Source organism: Pleurodeles waltl, chromosome 3_1, assembly GCF_031143425.1.
Source record: "Pleurodeles waltl isolate 20211129_DDA chromosome 3_1, aPleWal1.hap1.20221129, whole genome shotgun sequence".
Lineage (NCBI taxonomy): Eukaryota > Metazoa > Chordata > Amphibia > Caudata > Salamandridae > Pleurodeles > Pleurodeles waltl.
The window spans coordinates 382,544,281-382,566,622 of NC_090440.1; the positions used below are offsets into that span (position 1 = coordinate 382,544,281).

Consider the following 22,342-nt stretch of genomic DNA (forward strand, 5'->3'; position numbering starts at 1 on the left):
ATACTACTGTATGCTCATTTTGGGCTGCAATTTATGAATTTGTCCTTCATGTTTGTATTTCAGAATATTGTTGGCAGAAATATCATCTGACAAAAATAGTGGATGTAGATTTTCTATTATTATTGCCAATTAGGTGATAATTTGCAAAAAATGAGTCAGACAATATTCCGACAATATTATTCTGGTACTACACCATCCCTCACAGAGCAAAGCATAGTTCACATGATAAAGCAGTCCATTTTTAAAAAACACTGACTTTTTTGTGGTCCAATCTAGGTATACTGGAAACCCCATCCCTGATTTTGTCAATCAAGTGGGAAAGACCGTCCGTTCAAACTGTTTTATATATCAACTAGGTCACTATTTCAGATTGACTGTGATGGAACATACGCCAAATAAGCCAAGCAGGATCCTGCTGGTCAATGCTTTCAAATTAAGACTTTAAAAACTTTGGGCTCTCAAACTTAATCAGCATCGTAAGGCAAGGCAATCTGGATAGATGATTGTGGTGATATCCATGAACTGCAGGAGACAAGGTAAATTTGAGTTGTTTATTCAGGAAAGCAAGGTGATATGTCCACTTCTAAATACAGCTCTCTCCCAACTGTCATTCCTCCCATATTCTAGGACTGCCACTACCACGGTAACGGTTGTCAATGGTATCTGGCTACCTCAGATACCACACATTTTCATATACACCCATTCACCCTTTTGCAAATCAACAACCATTACTCCATACCTCTTATCATAATACTCCTTGTACGTCTTCTGAGCCAACTCCAGATTTCCTTTAAGTACCTCAGATAACCCTTTCCTGTCTAATTTTGAAGACATCCATGCATTATTTTTCTTAGTGAAAGGTTCACATCCCTTCAGAACCTTGAAAAGGCTTTTGTACTGTGACAGAAGGCGTGATTCTATGAAAGCCCAAATCAATTTACTCAATTCCCTTTCCTAATCTTTGACTGTATTTCTGTCAGCTTGAACCCTCCCATAATCACCCTGTTGAATCTATCCACATTACCATTCCATTCAGCATGACACTGTGCTCACTGCCTTAACTCCATTTCAGGAAAATAAATCTTCAAACTTCAACACAGTAAATTGCAGACCACTTTTACTAAGCACAGATTTTGGAATATTTTCACTTGAATATTTTTTTCCAAGAAAAAGACGATGACTGCAGCATCCATTTTAGGGTGATTTTTAATTTCAAGCCACTTTCAATACAAATCCGTCAACACTGTAACATATTTTGGCACCTCCTTCCAGTCCAAAATAGGATCTCAAATATCCACAGCTAATGCAACCCACAGGCATTCAGGTATCTCTTTAAGACCCAAGAGAGGTCTAAAAACCTTCAGTGACTTGTCCGCATTTATACAAATTTCACACTTCCTTACAAATTTCTCTATATCAAAATCCACTCCACACCACCAATATGAAGCCTTCACTTTTTTTTAACTTGACAGTCCCCAAATGCCCTTCATGCATAATTTCCAGAATCCTTTCTCTCAAAACACAGGATGGCACAACTCTATTCCTTCTCAATAAAAACCCCTTATCAGACCAAGGTGATTCACTCTTGACCTCCGAAAAGGTTCTACCCTCTTTATTCTACTTGCTTTTGTTAGGCTATCGATTCAGAACAAATTTCCTTCTCTTGCCCAGCACCTTATCTTCCTCATATCCTTCGAAGCAGTTATTCTTTGAAATAGCTTGTATTTCACATTCAACCATCAGATGACTGTACTGATCCAATTTATTAAATTCATGTTCTTGCTTTCAGAAAGGAGAACTGCTTAAATAATCAGACACTCTATTTTTCCATCCTGATATATTCAATATCATAAGCATAGTCCAACAATTTTATGGATGTTCTAGCTATACATGGAGTGACCTTTAGATGAGCCTTCAGTGGTTAACACTTTCGTCAATCGCTTGTGATTCGTATGCAAGGTAAAATTCGAAACCATAAATATTGTCTAAACTACTCTGTCACCCTTACAGAAGCTAGCATTTTTTTCCGATCACTGAGTACTTCTCTTCCATTAGCAAGAAAGATACTGCAAAGGATACTGTGCTCTCCTCTTCATTTATCAAACCTTGTGTCAGTACCACCGCAGACCCTTGCCACAGGCAGCTGTGGTAAGAATTGTGCTGGCAGTTTGATCAAATCCTTGCAAAGCAAGTGCAACTCAAAAACTATTCTTTATACCTGGAAATTCATTTTGAAATTCCTCATTCCATTTAAATACATTATGGTGCTTAAGCAATTGTCTTAATTCAAAGATTTGTCTCTGTAAAAATTACTCACACATTTGGAATACAATTCTGATAGCCCTAAAAAGCAATTTACATTATCCCTACAGTTTTGAGCCTGTGCACTCATGATTGATTCTATGATCTCCCTCTTAGTAAAAATTCCCAAATCCCTGACTTCATGCTTGAGATAAGTGACTGATTTTGTAGTAAATTACACTTCCACAACTCTCCATCCAATCCATTTTCCCTCAATATTGCTAAAATCTCCTGTATCTTACTGCTGGGTTCTTCTTTGCTCCTTCCCATCAACAAAATATCAGCCTGGAATTGCACTACTCCTTTTAACTTTGAACAACTTATGCATTAGTCTTTAGAAGATCGCTGCTGTGGAAGCCAAGCCAAACAGCATGCAAATTAACCTATAACTTCAGAAAAGCATGAGAAATGATGTGAGACTTTTACTGGACAGATGAAGTGTTACCTGATGCTAAGCCAATGACAGGCCAATGGTTGAGAACCATTTAACTCCCTTGGTCTCACCCAACAACCCTTTTTGTTTTAGGTACAGTACATTTTTCACCACAATATTCTTTTTAGGATCACACAAGTCTATGTATAATCTTACAGCTCTATTTGCTTTTCTAGCTATCACCAACCATTCAGCACACTATACAGGTTCAACTATGCCTTTCTGGTCCAACTTATTCAATTCCTTGGCAACTTTATCCTTCACAGTAAAGGTAATATTTCTCAGTTTCTGATAAACTGGGGTAGCATTCTCCTTGAGCACGATCTTGTGGACTAATCCCTTTAGTTTCTCCACTTCTCCAGAAAATACTTCAGGGAATTCCTTTTTCCATTTTTCTCCTTCACCCAATTCTGAATTATCTAATAATAACACTTGATCTTTACTATTGGGATCTAATGTATTAGCCAATACCTTTTGATCAATCCAACCCAGAAAGGGTCTTATTTCTGCTACATACAACTTACCAACCGTCCTGCGTCCTTTAAACTCAAACTTCAAAACTCTGTACCCCACCATGTGAATTTTTTCAACTGTGAAGATCACTGGATAAATATTACTTACATTCAAATTGCTTCCCAGTGCTTCAAGACACTTACCATACAATGTTGCTTAAGGTAGTATAAGGGAATCCTGAGTCTGCCATAATTAAAATTTTAATGCCTCCAATTAACATGTTACACCTGGGTTTGTTCTTAGACAAGCCTTCAAAATTAACACCTTGAACAGTCAATACACAACACTCCTTCCAGTTCACTCAACCCTCCACTCCCCTATTGTTCTGAATTAGGTTTTTTTGCAGCGTACTTCACAGGTTGATTCATACTTCTGTTCTTCTTTCTACATGTCTTAGCAAAATGCCTTACAACCCCACAATAGGAACTCTTAGCTTTAATTGCTAGACAAGACTTGTTCTAGTTCCTTGCTACCACATCTAAAATGACTAAGGCACCTATTTACACAAATTTTTTCCTTGCTCCCACATTTCATAGCATTAAACACAGTTGTAGTATCATGGCCTTACAGTCTCCCTGTCCTTGTTAGAGGAAGACGTAGCTGCCATAGCACACCTTTTCAGACAGTCCACCCTGCTTTACTATCGCTACAACTTCTTTTAGAGAAGAATATCCACTCACCCATAACCTTGCTTGTAAATTTAAATCATTAGTGTGCCTAATTATCTGATCATGTATAAGTTCTCCATGTAAAGAACCAAATTCATGTGACATGCCATTTTGTTTACACAGCTACATAATCCTCTGTAGGTTCACATTTCCCTTGCTTCCTTTGAAAATAAATGTACCTCAATAGCCACACACACTGCTACACACTCAACCCCTATGGGCCTGAGCTGTGCAACAATTGTTTTTACTTGAAGCAGAAAACTCCCCTGGACCTTTCTATTCAATGGTTGAAACATAATTCATAAAGTACTCCGTCCACTCCAGCCATTTCATCTGAGGCTCAGCAGGCAACGCTGGATGAGGAAAAAATGTCTGAGCACACATAGTTGAAGACTAAAACAACCTCCAAACAGCACAAAATCAACTGAAAAGTAGCAGCTTACCCCATAAGGGAATAATCACTAAGAGGTGTAATTTGGAACATAAGGTGTGCGTCTACTTAAAAAATATGAGCCACCAAAATACACACTGTTTGAGAAGATAAAAATTATGTCGACACACTGTGATATCTTAACAACTGGAATAAAGGTGTGCATGTCACCGAAGTTCATATTGTAATAATGACAAACAAACCAAGGTTATACAAATAGTTGTAATGTCAGGCTATCTGGTGTAGTGATGCTTGCCGTAGTGTGCTTCACAAAATTTAAAGGTGTGCACATCACTGAGATACAATTGAAGTATTGTTGGCAAAATAGTTGCAGTAAAATGCAATTCTGGGTATGTGCAGCACCAATGTACAACTGAAGTATTGCCATCACCTAACTGTTGTAATATGCACTTCCAATTGTGCGCATCACCACAACTACTTCAAGAGTTGCCCAAAGTAAAAAGAATGCAAACATATGCTGATTTAAACTTACGGCCTGAACAATATGGTCACTACATTACATATGACATCTCAATCATGAGAGTAATTCTCAACTTGTAGCCTTACCCAACATGGCTGCTGCGTAGCAGAACAGCGTGATGAAACAAGTGTCATCATGCACCTGAGACTTGCACTGAGAGACCATAGCACCTGATCGTGCTCAGAACTCATGCAAATGATCACACCAGGTGCTTGTGCTGCAATACCATGGCTTGCTCTCTAATACCTCAGTCCTCCTTCATGCCAGTGTACTTCCGCTAGCAGCACCACTAGCCAACACCTCCCTGAACTTCACCAAGTAGAAATACACGGACGACTGGTGTCTGTCTTCAACATCTCCCACTGATCAAACTGTGGAGGGATCCTGAGATCTTATTTATTAAGGTACTGCATGGCGAGTAACCCATCACTAAATCTGTAGTGACATCCACGAACTACAGGAGACGAGATACATTTAGGTTGATTTTTTCACAAGAGCAAGCAGATACATCTGCGCCTAAACACAGCTCTCCCAACTGTCATTCTCCCACATTCTAGGACCCTCACTACTATGGTAGCTGACTATCCAATGTACCACAATTATCATGGCACTCCCACTGACGTCTTCAGTTTTGGTACCAAAATCACTGAGTAGACAAAGCAGGATCTCAAAGCTGCTAAGGGTGCGTTATGCTTGGGTTGATTAGCTGCTCACCCTTTCTTCTTGATCCCTCTTCAACCTTCTGCATTCTCTTTAGGCAAAAAAGTCAGAGCAGAAATAATTGGATATCTTGCCCAGTAAGGGTGGTCCCTCAATGGGGAAGCCTCAGCACCTTGTCCTGGTCCTCTCAAGATGAAATAAAAATCCCCAAATTCCAAAATTCCATTTTTTTCTTCTTGTTGGAAATCTTCCCCTTGCTCGCTCCAAAACGTCAGATCCTCATGACATTCTGATTCTTCACTTCAAACGGAAGTGCTAAGGAAGGTGTCTTTTATGTTGCCAGCTGTTCCTGTCATCTCTCAGATAGCTAATCACAGACAACCACTGCCAACAACAATCTAGTCTTCCTGCTAATTGACGCATCTCCATTGCCTTACAGGAGGACATTTGTTAACAACCTGCCAGATATATGTATTCAAGCCCTGGATAAATGGATAAACAGTTCTAAACCAGTTTACTCTCAGTCAGCACAAACTCAATTTTTACACAGTTACTTTTCCACTAAAGTTATCAAACATTTATTTTCTAAATTGACCCAGATTTTTTTTATGATAAGGTGTAAATAATGTACATTGGTGGTTTTATTTTCCCAGATAAGGAACCATCCTTGAAAATGTATCTTTACCTAGACAGTGACAAACAGCTTTTTGTATCTGTTCATTTTGGGGACATACTTTGCCTTAATATCTATTCTGGCACAGGTGTATGAGTGTTGAAGGCACAATTTATGGGTGACTTAGCAAATATATTAAATGCAGGCCTTCCTACATGGCAGAACAGTTTTCCTTGCCATCTCGAATAGCAGTGCTTTTAAACTGCAGCCCAACCAGAGCACAATTGTGCTCTCTAAAGCTGTATGCTTTAATAACATCTATTCGAGGTAGAAATAAACACTGCAGCCCACCTACAACATTTAGGAGCCATGCCACTAGTGCATTACTTGAAATTAAGTAGGGTAGTAAGAACACAATGTAAAATAGATGTTTTGGGGTAAACACACATGCTGTGACACTCTTTAGCAGTGTCAAGAGTGTACTAAATTTGAAAGGTAGTGAAACAAAGTAGTAAAACGTAGGAGAAACACTGCACTGCACACTTTAAAAAAAAGAAATTATTGAGCAGATATAACCATCATAATTCGGCAAGACAGAGCATTTAACAAGACGTGTCAATGTCAGGTAGGTGAAGCAGACATGCGTCTATAAGAAGATGAAATCATACAATACAGGGAGCCCAAAAAATAAATGACAAGTAAATAGGATGGATTAACAGAGCAGACATCTTATCTTGGCGGTATCAATTTCATGTTCCATGATTACATTAGAAATGGAGCCGGACAAGAAATGAAAAGGCTCCAGAAAATAACCAGTCTAAGATCCAATGGTACAATATTATTAAGTACGAGTCAGGAGTTGAGCCCCATATGCCCTTAAACTTTCGTACTGCACCCATACATTGAACATATAGGGGGTCATTCAGACCCCGGCGGGCGGCGGGAGCCGCCCGCCTGGAGGGAACCGCCATATGGCCGCTCCGCGGTCGAAAGACCGCGGAGGCCATTCTGGCTTTCCCGCTGGGCTGGCGGGCGATCGGCGGAAGGCCGCCCGCCAGCCCAGCGGGAAACCCCTTCCCACGAGGAAGCCGGCTCCGAATGGAGCCGGCGGAGTGGGAAGGTGCGACGGGTGCAGTTGCACCTGTCGCGAATTTCAGTGTCTGCTGAGCAGACACTGAAATTCCTAGTGGGGCCCTCTTACGGGGGCCCCTGCAGTGCCCATGCCATTGGGCCCCACAACACCCCATACCGCCATGGAGGATTCCTGAGGGCATCGGAAAACCGGCGGGAGACCGCCGGTTTTCCTGTTCTGACCGCGGCCAAACCGCCGCGGTCAGAATGCCCTGCGGGGCATCGCCAGCCTGTTGGCGGTGCTCCCGCATCCCCGGCCCCGGCGCGGAATGACCCCCATAGTTTTTCCTTGAAACAAACAGCTTTCATTTTCGCCTCTCAAGCTGCATAAGATGGTGGGAGAGGTGACTTCCAATCTTGCAAAATTAGTGATTTGGCAATCAGCAAGGCTATGAATAAAGCCTACTTTGCCTGAACTGTTATCTCAGGGTGGCTGAAGATGCCAAACAAGGCTCCCATAGGGTCTGGGACCAGTACTACCAGAACCTTCAAGCTAATGCACTGGAATACTCTCTCCCAGTAGTCTGCAAGCTTAGGACAAGTAAAACATGTAAGAAGCCAGTCACTTTAAATGTTGGAACATCGCAGACAAAGGCCTGAAGTGTCCGGAAATGCTTTCTTAATTTGCACAGGGGTGTAATAGAGCATCCACTTTGAATAAAATGCCATTCTCTTGAAATTAGCCCCCCTTATTGCCTCATGTGATAGTCTACTGAATTTCCTCCACAATTGTGGGTCTATCTTGAAGCCTGTATTATTTTCGATCTTTGTCAAAAAAGGAGGGACTATTTGAGATACTGCCTGAGAGCTCAAAATCCGATACCAATTGCCTATTCCCTTCTAATTTACATAAAAAGCCTGAGAGATTAAGGGAGAAGATCGGTCAACAATTGGAGCGATTGGGAGGAGAAAATGTAGGATCTGAAGATATGAAAATCTAAGGATATCCAAAAGGGGTATTCTGTTCCCATGACATTGTGCTCAGGTCTTAATTTGGTTGCCTACTATAAAATCAGAGAACCTAGATAAACCCAGTCTTTCCCATTGTCTAACGTGAGATGGGATCAGCTTTAGACCCATCATTCCTGTGTCAGAAAGCAATACTGCTGGGTGGAAAATGGGGACCTGATATGTATCTAGAAATTGTGAGATCCTAGCACAGATTATAGAAGGAACTTTATATCTGGTGAGTTTGGGCTGCCGTGGAAACTTGAGGAAAGGTGCACGCTGCATATTGTAGTCTGCAAGCATAGTCTTAAGATAATAGTTGAGGTTGGGAGATACAGCTGGTCTGGTGCCCCAATCTATAAGTGCAGCCTCTTAATACCTCCTAAAATGCAGTGCAGATAACCCTCCATCCTCGTCCAACAAAGATAGAATTTCGTGCTTGGCCCGAGGTTTTCTATTAGCCCATATAAACTGATGAAGCATCATATCAAGATCATTAAATAATCTTTAGGATATTTTGATGATCACACTAGAAAAAACAAACAAAAAAAGAGGAAGAATCATCATTTTGACCAATGCCACACATCCAATAATTGACAATGAAGAAGCTTGCCATTTCTGAAAAAGTCCTTGCGCTTTCTTAAAGGTAGATAGGTTGTTCAACAAAAAAAGATCAGGAAGTTGTGAGATACATATATACCTAAATACCTGCTAGGATGAGAAAAATGGAACTGGGCCCGCATGTCTGGAGGAAGAGTATCATCAGTGGCATTGAATAACAAAGCTTCAGACTTAGAGTGATTGAGCCTATACCCCCCTAGATCTGAAAAGACCTTTATTTTTGCCAAAGCCCAATCAATATTTGAGGGCTCTGCTGAAAGATAGAGAATCATAACGGCAGCAAACAGTTTTAATTTGGATGCATGCGGAACAGGAGGAACAATAGAATTATCTTGGCACAGAGCTGCAGCTAAAGATTCAATAAAAAGTTCAAAAAGCATTGGAGAGAGGGGGCATCTCTGACTCGTACCTCGATGAACTTGTAAAGTCCCTGCAATCCGAGCATTGACCAGGAATTTTGCTTGGGCCTTGGAATAAAAGTTTCGAAGTACCTGGATAAACTGTCTGGGAAATTTGAACCTATCTAGGATCCTGAACAATACTTCCCATTGAACCAAATCAAATGCTTTCTCAGTATCCATCATTATAACAGCGGCTGGCTTATTATTGTGGGAGTAATAATCAATGGGCTGGATTAAGAAGTTGGTATTGGATGCTAAAAGCCTACCCAGCAGAAAGCCACACTGATCATCATGAATTAATCCTTGTGCCACTGAGGCCATTCTTTGTGCCAGGATCTTTGCTAGACATTTATCATCAAAATTAAGTAAACTAATCAGATGATACGGATCTGGTTTCTCAGACGGCCTGTCTTTTTTTTTAAAAGCTAACAACTGTGGCCCTTGTAAAAGAGGTTGGGATCTCTGCCCCCTGGAGTATATTGTTAAAAAAGACCAGCCAGAAACTCGACTAGCTGTAGAAGAGCTTTATAGACTTCGGCCAGGAGGCCATCTTCCCCACAGGTCTTCCCACTCAATTCGCCCATATTCGCCTCTTTAACTTAAGAAGGGAAATAGATATTAAAAGTTTCACCCAAGATGCCTTGTCTAGCACTGGTAGGTCAACTGGACATTAGTTGGAAGAGAAGAGGCATATATTTTTTAATAATGGGAAAAAAAACCCTTTTAACATCTTCAGAATGGTTGACGTGTATACCCTGCTCCTCATCAAAAATGGTCTTGATATTGTCCTTATTAGATTTTTTTTCACAGACCAGGCTAAAAATGTCCCCAAATGTTAGTTCTCTTCGTAGAATCACTGGGAACTTGGGTGTTGATTAACTATCTCACGAGATATATAATAGTCCCTTAGTTTAGCCTGTGCTTCTTTCAATCTAAAAACTACCTCTGGATCATGGGAAGTCTGATAGGTTATTTGTGCTTGATTAAGTTCCTGTTGAAACTCTGTCATCTTTTCCTTGGCTAATTTGTCCTTATACAATTTATAAGATATTTGTTTCCCTCTGATATGAGTCTTGAGAGCTTCCCAGATAAAATATAAGGAAGCTGAGCCTTTGTTGATCTTTAAAAAGTCAGTGACCGATGCTTTGAGAGTCTCAACCCACCCTTCATCAACCAGAAGAGATTAATCAAAACTCCAGCGTGGACGAGCACTCATCTCACCAGGCAAACTTACTTTAACCTGCGGAGCAGAATGATCAGAGAAGGGATTGGCGAGAACAGAAGTGTTGCACCTCGCCAAAAAGAAAGATGTTAATATAAAGTCAATTCGGGAGGCTGTATTATATTTGTTTGAAGTACAGGTGAATTCATAGTCCTGGGAGTGATCGGCCCTCCATGCATCAACTAACACTAAATCGGAGATCATTTTGCCCAGCAACCGGGAAACTCTAGGTTTATTCTGAGCTTTATTCTTGTCCATCTGAATGTCCGGAATAGCATTGAAATCCCCACCAATCAAAAAAAGGCCAGAAAGTGTAATCAGAACATTATAAAGACCCTGAAGAGGGCTAGTATTGTCTTCGATCGGACTGTAAAAGTTCACAAAATGGATATGGTGGTTCGAGATAAGTGTGCTAATTACTAACTGTTAGAAATGGGGTCTTTGGTTGGCAGTCAGGTTACCCACTGTCCAAGCAAGGACTCTCACTCTATTCAGGATAAGGGAGAATCAGCCTCAGTTAACACCCACTCACCCCCTTGGTAGCTTGGCATGAGCAGGCAGGCTTAACTTCAGAAGCAATGTGTAAAGTATTTGTACCAACACACACAGTAACCCAGTGAAAACTCTATAAAAGTAGATAATATTTATCTAAACAAAACAAGACCAAAACGACATAAATCCGACATACACAAGTCAAGATATGAATTTTAAAAAGAATAAGGCCCTCATTTTAACCCTCGCGGTCTTTTGACCGCGAGGGTTAATGTGACGGTATTACAGCCAACAGGCTGGCGGTATATACCGCCACATTATGAGTGTGGCAGGTTGGCTGCAGCCAAAATGTCACTTTTCCACTCATTCTGCCATGGCAGTATGAGCCGCCAGGCCAGAGATGTCAATCTCCGACCCGGTGGCACACAGAGTACTACCGGCGCATTATGAGCCGGCCTACCATCATGGTTTCTGTGGTGTTAGCAACGCCACTAAAACCATGGTGGTAGGCCCTACCGGTCACAGGGAATTCCTTCCCTGTCAACGTTAAGTGTGTCCCCCTCCCCCCAACACTCACCTGACACCCCCTCCATCCAATCACCCCTCCCAGACCCCCCAATTCAAACATCCCCCGGAGCCCCTTGACTCAAACACCACCCCACCCTCTCCGATACACGCATTCATTCCCCCAGCCCCATAAATGCACACACATGCACACATAACCCCAGTCCCCACCCCACTACAGTCACAGCACCCCTCACCCCACACCCTCTCCCGGCATACATGCAGACTGCAGACATATACCCACACGCTCCACCCATACACCCATTTAAGTATACTGGCATACATGCATTCACTGCATACACGCATTCACATATGCATTCGTCCAGACATACTCACACCTTCTTACACACAGGCACACTGACATGCAGACAAACACTCACTTCACCATTGTTACACGCATTCACTCACGCATACAACACAACACACAGACGCATTCACACACAACTCTCCCACCCTCCCACACTCCTCCACTGTTAGACGCCCGACTTACCTTGAAATTCATGTGTCACTAGTATGGCCACACCTCGATCCGTGGCAGAAGGGGATGCATAAAATGCAAGAGTGATACATTTAGGAAGTTTTGGCTGGTTGCCTTGACACTTGTCCCCTGCAAAAGAAAAATCTGAGAGTGCAATGCCTTTAGCCAATTAAGTATAGTAGAAAACTTTGCCGGATCAATGGTCCCATTTATATTACATGAGATAACCTTTAACTTACTCCCAGATCCCGTTCTACCCGGCTGTATCATCTGGAGACAAAATTACTACCCTAAACCGCCCAAATTCGCCATGCCGCTTTTTTTCACCTGCTCTTTCCCCCCACCCTAGTGAAAGAACCCCCCACCAGAAGGGGGATGACTCCCCCCTCACCAAAAGGCCCAACCCATCATGACCCTGACCCTACCCCCTATGACACCCTATCCTCCCCTACGCCCTCCCTCCAAACCCCAAAATTGAGTGCATTGGCATGGCACTCCAGGAGCCTAAGCCTTGGAAAGCCCGCGGATACATATCAAAAGCACAAATATCATCTCTTCACACACAGCCACAACCATTACTTTCTTAATGATTTCAAAAAATCCTTTGCCTGCTGCACACCCTTAAAGACATGAGCCTGTTGCTTATGAAACATTTTAAGTTTGGCCAATTGCACAATGCCCTCAGGGGCTCCAAGTTTCTTAAAATCGTAAATGAGTCAGACAAATTCTCGACACCGTTGTGCGCCAGCAAAAGTCATGTCGGAAAAGACACGAAAACTGAAATTATCACTAGAGTTAAAGTTTTTCATTCTTATAGCCTGGAACAGAATTTGCTCCTTGATCCTGTGTTCCCAAAATTAACCAGTATGGCACGTGGATACTCAGAATTTCCGGCATGCATTGCGGGCCCCTATGTGCCTGCATGATGGAAAGATCATCCTTGGCCACGGCTCTGTCAGGAAGGATGCATTTGTAAATTAGGTCAGAGCTCATGTTAGTCACTGGTGATAATGCTTCTGCCTCTTCTGGAACCCCTATGAGCCTCAAATTCGACCATCAAGATCTATTTTTCACCTCATCATGTTTGAACTGTAGTTCCTCGAGTTCTACCTGAATCTGTGAAGTTGCCGACACCTGCTGATTTTTCGCATCCTCCAAGTCTGAAACCCTCTGATCTGCTTGAGAAACCTATGTAGATTGAATGTTTAAATTAACATTTAACTGGCTCAGTTGTTCGTTGGTTTCCTTATGCACCTCCTCCTGAGATATTTTTATTGCACATAGCTATTCCAAAATCTGGCCAAGCATAATCTCCATCAATGACACTGCACTTACGTTCTCCGAGGCTTTTATTGGATTGGGAATGGGTGGAGGGAGATGAAGAGCCTGAATGGAGGTAGTTTCGTCAATAGATATTGGGTCAGATAGAGTATGGGATGGGCCTCCTGGTACTGAGTCCATTAGCATGGTGGGGGGCATTACCCTGTCATGTGGGTTCTCCTTAATCATATTTGACAGTCTCTCCTTCTCTTTCTCTTTTACTGCCCCCATGACATTTGTGCTACCAGCACAAAACAGGGGATGTGGGCTTATTCTTGTGCTGATCCATATTAGAAGGTAGAAGAGGTGAAGTACTGACCGCCTTTGTACCTGGAGGGCTTGCCTGAATATTATTGATCGAGCCACCCATAGCAGAGATGGAAGGTGAAGAAAGAGGTGCAACGATCAGAGATGGCTGCAGCATCCTTATTTTGTGACTATTTTTGGGGCTAGATCCAGAAAGAGCCGAGGGAGTAGTTAACAGACCCTGTAGCCCTTCAGAGTCTCTTGAGGATTCATCTACATGGTCATGCTTGTAGGAGCCATGCCTTTGAATTCTCATGGCATGCAGTCAAAGACTTAGATTTTTTAGTGGTTTTACCGACTGTGCATGGCTTGGAGGCTATGTCATGTGCTTCATTGCCGGGTCCTAGAAACCTCATGCCAGGTAAAAATATTGAGGGAGACACCGAAAGAGGGCTAGAGTAGCAAGCCGCATCTGCACATATGCACATACGCAGACCGCTTCCATCACACCTGTAAGCTCCCTGTTCAACACATGGAGCAGCCTAATGCCCTGCAGGCACCAGTCTATGGTCCATTAAATTTAATTAGACAGTTATTACCGCCCCTTCCACCATGCTAGGACATAGAGGGATGCTTGGTCCAAACAACCACAAGTCAATATAAGAGCCTTCCAGCCCCACAATCCCAGCCTTTTTTTAGTACTTATCTTGCGTCACAGTGATTTGCGGGCACAGTATAGCGAGAAAGCTTGTAGAGGGCCTCATATCATATCCTGTTAAGCCAGGGGGCAAGAGAAGAAAGCGACAGCCTGAGGCTTGCACCATTCAACCGGGTGACTCCTACTGTTCACTCAACCATCTGCTGTGCCCCGCCCCACGGGCCCTGTCAGCATTAATCGTTGTTGTGTTTCCTAAAGAACTCTGTCAGGATCTAGCACCAAGGCAGGTTTCGGAGTATACGTGTCCTCAAACCTGCACAGCCTCGCCATCTTGCAGCCTCCTGGAAGGCTCATTTTCAGTCACGGAGCATGACGGGAGCTACACGTGACTCCCGGCCCGTCAGGCCTGCACTGCACACTTACAGGAATCCAAATTAGTCTCTTTAACACCGGGCCCCTATTATTACAGCACTGTATAATAATCTCTCTTACAGATAACCATAACTGTCAATGCTACACAAGAGCATGTGAACTATTAGACTGAGAGATTCTCACTCCATTGATTATTCATTAGAATATCGTAGTATTCTTTTTGCAAAAGCTTTCATTAGATTCAATAACTTTCAATAATTATTCTATTACACAACATGCAATATATCATTTGTGTATTGCTCATACTGTTCCTGCAGCTATTGTTTCAGATGGAATAATTGCATATTTTGATAAGAAACATGCTACATTAATAAAATGAAGTCTGCTTTCAGAACACAGAACCTACATGGTCTCTAGCTTTACCCACTTTATAATACAGTACTGTAGTTGTTCTGTTTTGTCCAGATTTCATATTCTTTATAAATGGATACCTATTCAGTCTCAGTCTTCACAGCCGAATAGCTAATATAAACATTCACTACTTTACTTTACCTGCACAATATTTTTAATGGTACTACCACAGGACTCCCCACCCAGTTCTACTCTCATTTCATTCTCTATTACATTTCTAAACTTTAATCTCAAAATCCTTTCAACCTTTCTATCAATGTATCCAAATTTAAGATCTAGATTCCTGCAGGACCTTTATCATGTTTGAGGTTTCATTTTTGCTTCTTGTTTGATAATAGCTCCATCTCAAACCTCTGTTAATCATTCTGGAGAAATACCTTATAAAATATTCCTGAAAAGTCCTTATTATGAACTAGTGAAAATATTTTTACTGCTTATATCAGTAGCTTTACAGCCCAGTATTCCCTTAGTGTTCTTCTGGTTTTGTCATATGCTTTCCGAATTTCTATTTGGAACATGGTAAATGTTGTAATCCACTGGTCTTTTTGGATAAACAACTGACTGTCACAGAAAATAAAAAATAGTTTTGTGTCATCTAACAGGTTCTAAGCCCAACAATGTAAGAAATCTCACCTAAGGGGATTTGGATTTGTGACACAGTATTTTAAATTGGAAGCTGAAGGCACTATTTACAGGGGCATAGCCTGTTCGGGGAGTGTGAGCTTCAGATTTTCTAATAAACAAATGTAAAAGTACTTTATATGAGAAGCAAGGTACACTAGAGGGGCGTAATGGAGATTCGAAAGAGAGAGGAATGAGGTTTGATAGGGGTACTAAGTGAGAGAAAACTCAGGCCTAGATTTATGGTGGCCTAGCCCCATTCCAAAGCCACGTTAGCATAATTTTTTTGACACTAGTGTGCCGTTGGAAGGGCAAAAATGCCAAGCCATATTTACAAAGTGGGGCAATGCTTGCATTGCTCCACTTTGTAACCCCTTGCACCAGGCATAATGTATTCAAGGGGGGCGTTCCGTTGCTAGGAGGGGCAGTAAAAATGGTGTGAAGGAATCCATTAGATTTCTTTATGCCATTTTTATTGGCATTTTTAACGCCTGCAGGAATTAAAAAGAGGCTCCCATTGTGTTCACTGGACCTTTGGGTGCTTTGCAAGATTAGCGTCAAAATGTTTGACGCTAGTCCTGCAAAGCACTGGACTAGCATAAAAAATTATGATGCTAGTCCCCCTGACTACAGCCATGGGGCGCTGTATTTTAAATATGGTGCACACATGGTGGCATTAGGGGGGACGCTAAGGGGCGCAAGAAAAGTGGCGCTGCTCTAGGTGCAGTGCCTCTTTTCATAAATCTGGGCCTCAATGTTTTGTGAAATGACCAACATTTATGAAGTCTTTACAGAGAGAGGGCGAGAGTGTGTCCCCCTTTTTGTCTCTATGTATAAAAAATATTGGTGAAATCTGACAGACATCGCACCATAATCAACTGGAAGCACCTTTACCCAACTATTTATCACAAAAACATTAATTAGGGGAGTGTAATACTACAAACACCCCCTGAATAATTTTGAATAATGTTTTGCTTCAACAAATGAATCAAACATTACACTTAAGCATAATAACTGTGTGGTAATATTAAAAATAACAACAGTGTTCAATCAGCCACTCTGTATATAGCAGTATAAGAGTGTGCAAAATGGAAAGGGCCATAACTGCTGATGTCACAGATCACTGAGTAACAATAAAATGTGCATTTTGGATTTACTTTTTTTACATTTCCATGCAATGTATTTCACTATATACATCCTATCTAAAGTTCAACATCAGGTTTCATATTATTCTTTAATGTCAGTTTGAGTTTGCGGTTGAATGTCCTCAAGGTCTTTTTCTACAATTTTTCAACAGCTTTTAACTTTGATTTGATGAAGCAACACAATATATTTGAAACAGCCACAGTCATGCTTGAAGCTTGAAATCCTTCTATTCAGAGGTAGAATAATTTTCATCATTAATACTAAATACCACTTTTTGACTTTTAGAAAAACTCCTTCCACAGAGAACCAATGATAAGTTATGATGAGGGAGCCACAAAATAAATGTTGCCAACTCATCCTGGATTAAGATTTAGCTAAAGAACTGAGCGCTTTGTTCGGAACTCTAAGGTACAAAACTTTCATCCATTAATAATTATAATTATGAATAAAAATCGTTTTCACAGAACTTTTTTTTTTTTAATAAACACTACGGCATTATCAGGAGCGTGGCGGTCTATAGACTGTCACACTCGCAGTGGCGGTCTGGACTGTCACATTACAACCCTGGCAGTCAGACTGCCAGGGAAACGCCATCCCCACTAGGATCTCAGATCGCAGCGATCTGGCGGATGGTGGCGGTATACATCCGCCAGAGCAGCACTGCAAGCAGCACTGCCCTGGGGATTACGACCCCTTCTCGACCAGTGGTTCCATGGCGGTAGCACCACCATGACTTGGCATGGGCAGTGCAGGGGCCCCACCGGCCAGCACCGTTGCAATGTTCAAGAAGACAGTGAACATTGTGTGGATGCTGGTGCACCCTGCAGGCGACAGCATTGCCGCCAGCTCGATTACGAGCCAAGACAATGCTGTAGCCTGTTTTCCGTTAGGCCGGCAGGTGGAATCTTAGGTTTCCGCACTCCAACCTAGCACGAAACCCATAATAGCTACTGCGGGGAGGTCACCATGTAGGCGGCAACCACCCTGTCTGGAGTTTGGCGGATGGAGTTTTCAGTCCACCAAACACATAATGGGGCCCTAAGTGTCTTTAATATTAGGGTTTGGAAGATGCATATTAAACTAATTCACACATAGCAACTGCCTTATACATAGCACAATCAATAGAATTCAGACGTTAAAATAGTTGTCCTATTTGTGAATTAGTCAATTTATTTCAATGGAGAGATAGGCAATTCTGTGATAAAGAAGGAAGTGGCAAAAGGACAGAGAGGGCCTGATTTAGAGTTCAGGGGACAGGTTGCCTAAATACAAATATGATGGTTATCTCGCCCGTTTAATACAAGTACATTATATTCATTGGAACTTGTAATATGGCAGACAGGATATCTGTCACTTTTGTGACTAAGTAACCCAACCCGTTCGCCACAATCTAAATCAGGCCCCCAGGCCTCATACCAGGAAACACAAAGAATTTTCTAATGTCATTTGAAACTACTGTGCAGTATTTTGGATATAACTCCGTCACAATCACTCATATTAAACGTATTTACTGTTGTGTTTTAAAATTAAATTAAAACTCTCATCACATTGCTGTATGCTAAGCATTAACTTTTATCCTTTCTGTTTTATTTGACTAGTCATCCAGAACAGCACGTTCGGATGAAGAAAAAGACAGTGGATGGGATGCCTGGGGCACCTGGAGTGACTGCTCACGTACATGTGGAGGTGGAGCTTCTTATTCTCTGAGAAGATGTTTAAACGGAAGGTCAGAAGACTACACATAATTCTTTCATGTCTCTCTATGTTTTGCAGGGTATGCCATAATAAGAGTTTCATTAGTCATGTCAATGCCATGTCAAGAAAGATCTTAAACCTTAAGCTGACATCATCAAAAAAGGAACATTCTGGAACGCCTCTTAATGGGGTTTGTTAGCAGTGCAGTTAAAGGTTAAGAGAACTGTTTTTTTCCCCTACTCTGAGTGACCCCTTTTCTATTTCAAGTAACTACAACCCGCTGCCTAAAGTAACTATAACTTGCGCCCCCACCATGCACAGTTTTTCCCCAAAAATATTACTGCAAATATTACAGTGATATTATCAGTGATGTTACTGAAGATGTTATGAGTGTTGCATTATTTAGGGTCATTAGCAGTGCATGGCGAGGGCACAAGTCATAGTTACCTTAGGCCACAAGTTATAGTTACTTGAAATAACTCTAAGTATAACTGCTTTATTTTTCACGTTTTGTGTGAGTAAATTCAGAACCTAACTATGACATCCCTGTAGGCTTTGGTTTATTAATTGAATTTCTAAAAAATACAAAATTCTATTTCCTAACTATTATGTCCCTGTAACCTTTATTTTTTTCAGTGAATTTCAATGTTTTTTAAACATAAAGTAATTTTCATTACTACACATTAATCCAACCACTGCCGTGAGGGGCGGGGTTGGCTGCAGGGCCTGGCTTGTGGCCAGTCCCTGAAGCCCATCAACCTAACTACTCAACTTTACACTACACACGGCCCTTGGCTGTGTGTGGCGGGAGCTGACCACAGGGCCTGTCTCTCTGAGTGTGAGAATAGGTGTGAGAGGGTGTCTCTGGGTGTGAGTGGGTCCACCACATTTCAATGGAAGGCCGCGCAGCCACCCTCACCGGACTGATCTCAGAGACCCCAACCCCCGTTGCTTCATCAAATGGAGGAGGGGGGCCACTTGGCCTTCTGATTTTATTATTTGTTTAGCCCTGGGGAGGTGAAGGTCCCTGGGTCTGTTGGGGGCCATGCGGCCTTCACGCATTCTATGTAAATTAAGTCCCAGGGAGGTGGCTGCCCCTGGGGCATAAATAGGCCCTAGAAGGGGTGCCCTGCATGCCCCCCTCCTTTATTGTTCACATGCCCCCGGGACGTGGCCCACCCTGGGACTTTATTAAAACATGTGCACCAGAGCTAAGTGGTCTGGATGTCCCTACCCTGGCCCCCTTTCTTTTTTTATCTTTTTTTCTGGGACTCGGCTGAAGCCAAGTCCCATGATGGCTGCCAACACTTCCTTGTTGAAGTGTTGGCAGCCAGTAAGATCTCAGTATGAGATCAGAAAGGTTTGCAGAGCTATATATCAAAATTGGAATTTTCTTTCATATCTCAAAAACTACTGAATGGATTTACACCAAATAACAAAAAGGGCTCTTTCTGGACCAATAGCTAGCTTTTTGCCAAGTTTGGTGTAGTTCTGTCTAGCGGTTCGGCCTGTAGTTGTGTTCAAAATCTGTATGGAACCATTTCCTTGGGAAAATGCGTTTTGCCACCCCCCTTTTTTCTCAGCCCCCCACTTGATCACCCCAAATCTTTCCAGACAGCAGCTGTAGTGAGCGTCATATTCTTTTTGAAAAGTTTCATGAAGATTCATCAACTGGCACCAACAATATAGGTAAGTAAAAAATCATTTTTCTATAGAAACGTGGGGGCCGATTACAAGTCTGGTGGTCACAAGACCGCCAGACTCGTGGTGGCAGTTGGACTGCCATGGTTGTGGCAGTCAGACCGCCACATTACAAAGTTGGTGGACAGACCAGCAATCTACCACTGTCCCCTCCAGGATCCAAGATCCCGATGGGTTCACGGCAGTCCTGGTTGTGATCAGCCAAGACGCACGCTAAATTCAGCACTGCCCTCCTGATTACAACCTTGTTCTTCTCCACCGCCATGAAAAGGCTGGTGGAGAACAAGTGCAGGGGGCCACAGAGGGGCCCTAGCAATACACATGCCCATGGTATGGGCAGTGCAGGGGCTCCCCTGCCCAGCACCCTTGAAATGTGGTTATGATGTCTGCAGCACTGAATATCATCATAGCATGTCCTCTAATCAAAATACTTTGTAAAACATTGGTAACAAGCACCCCTGTATTGTTATACAGACCTATTCTGACTAATATATAGAGTGCAGGGCTGTAACATTAAAATATGGCAAGCTAGGTGTATCCAGCCCTTTCATTTTATTGACCACACCGTCTGCTTTCTATATCAGCTCCCAGGTAAAGTACCAGTTGAAGTCTAAGTTGGCACAACATAAACATAGTGACAAAAATATATATGGGAGGAGAGATTAGGGCAATGAGTACTTAGTGTTAGTCAGTCCTACGTTGTTAGAAATGGGGTCTTTGGTTGGCAGTCAGGTTACCCTCTGTCCAAGCAAGAACCCTCACTCTAGTCAGGGTAAGTCGCACACAATCCAAATTATCCTGTGCCCACCCTCTGGTAGCTTGGCACGAGCAGTCAGGCTTAACTTAGAAGGCAATGTGTAAAGTATTTGTGCAATAAATCATACCATAACACAATATAGCACCACAAAAATACACCACACAGTGTTTAGAAAAAGATAGAATATTTATCTGGATATTTGTAGATCAACACAATCAAAGATGCAATAAGAATTTGTAGAAATATCACTGAAAGGTGATATAAAGTGTCTTAAGTCTTTAAAAAGCAAACAAAGGCCCTCATTCTGACCTTGGCGGGCGGCGGAGGCCGCCCGCCAAAATCCCGCCGTCAGGTTACCGTTCCGCGGTCGAAAGACCGCGGCGGTAATTCTGACTTTCCCGCTGGGCTGGCGGGCGGTCGCCTTCAGACCGCCAGCCAGCCCAGCGGGAAAGAGGCTTCCACGATGAAGCCGGCTCGGAATCGAGCCGGCGGAGTGGAAGCTGTGCGACGGGTGCAGTTGCACCCGTCGCGTATTTCACTGTCTGCGCAGCAGACAGTGAAATACATGTAGGGGCCCTCTTACGGGGGCCCCTGCAATGCCCATGCCAGTGGCATGGGCACTGCAGGGGCCCCCAGGGGCCCCGCGACCCCCCCTACCGCCATCCGGATCTCGGCGGTCCGACCGCCGGGATCTGGATGGCGGTAGGGGGGGTCGGAATCCCCGCGGCGGTGCAGCAAGCTGCGCCGCCGCGGAGGATTCAATGGGGCCGCGGTACACTGGCGGGACCCCGCCAGTGGTGCCGGTCCAACCGCGGCTTTACCGCCGCGGTCGGAATCCCCATTGGAGCACCGCCGGCCTGTCGGCGGTGCTCCCGCGGTCCTCCGCCCTGGCGGTCAAAGACCGCCAGGGTCAGAATGACCACCAAAGTCTCTTTCAAACACAAAGTACCTGGTTTGGAGTGGAAAATCTCTGCAGAGGGCCGCAGAGGATGAGATGCGTAGAAAAATGGTGTGTGCGTCGGTTTCGCCCCTTCACACACGGACTTGCGTCGCTATTTTTCACGCGGGGAAACGTGCGTCGTTCTGGGGGAAGAAAAATGGTGTGTGCATCAGTTTGCCCCTTCACACATGGACTTGCGTCGTTATTTTTCACTCGGGGAAGACGTGCGTCGTTTTCCGGCACGCAGGCCGACTCCTTCTGTGGGTCGCGGGATTACCAGATGTCCCAAGGTCTGTGCGTGGAATCCTAGACTTGTTAACCAGCTGCGCGTCGTTCCGGGGAGCTGTGCTGGGAATTTTCTTCCTCACGGCAGGCGTCACGTCGATTTCCTCTCTGGAAGTCGGGTGGCGTTGTCCAGGCAAGGCCGTGCGTCGAAGTTCCGGTCGCACCGTAGGCGTCGCGTGAGCGGCATCTTTCCGGATCGGCGTGCAGTGAATTTCTCACCGCGGAACAAGCTGC

General features: G+C 43.2%; 1 protein-coding gene across 2 annotated transcripts in view; it reads left to right on the forward strand.

The window, feature by feature from the left end:
- ADAMTSL3 (ADAMTS like 3) overlaps positions 1-22,342 on the forward strand; it is a 2,197,206-nt gene that overhangs the window by 840,106 nt on the left and 1,334,758 nt on the right. For both annotated transcript variants that reach the window (XM_069222572.1, XM_069222573.1), the window contains exon 4: positions 18,329-18,456. In XM_069222572.1, the coding sequence (XP_069078673.1) occupies positions 18,329-18,456 (128 nt within the window). The remainder of the gene's footprint in view (positions 1-18,328; positions 18,457-22,342) is intronic.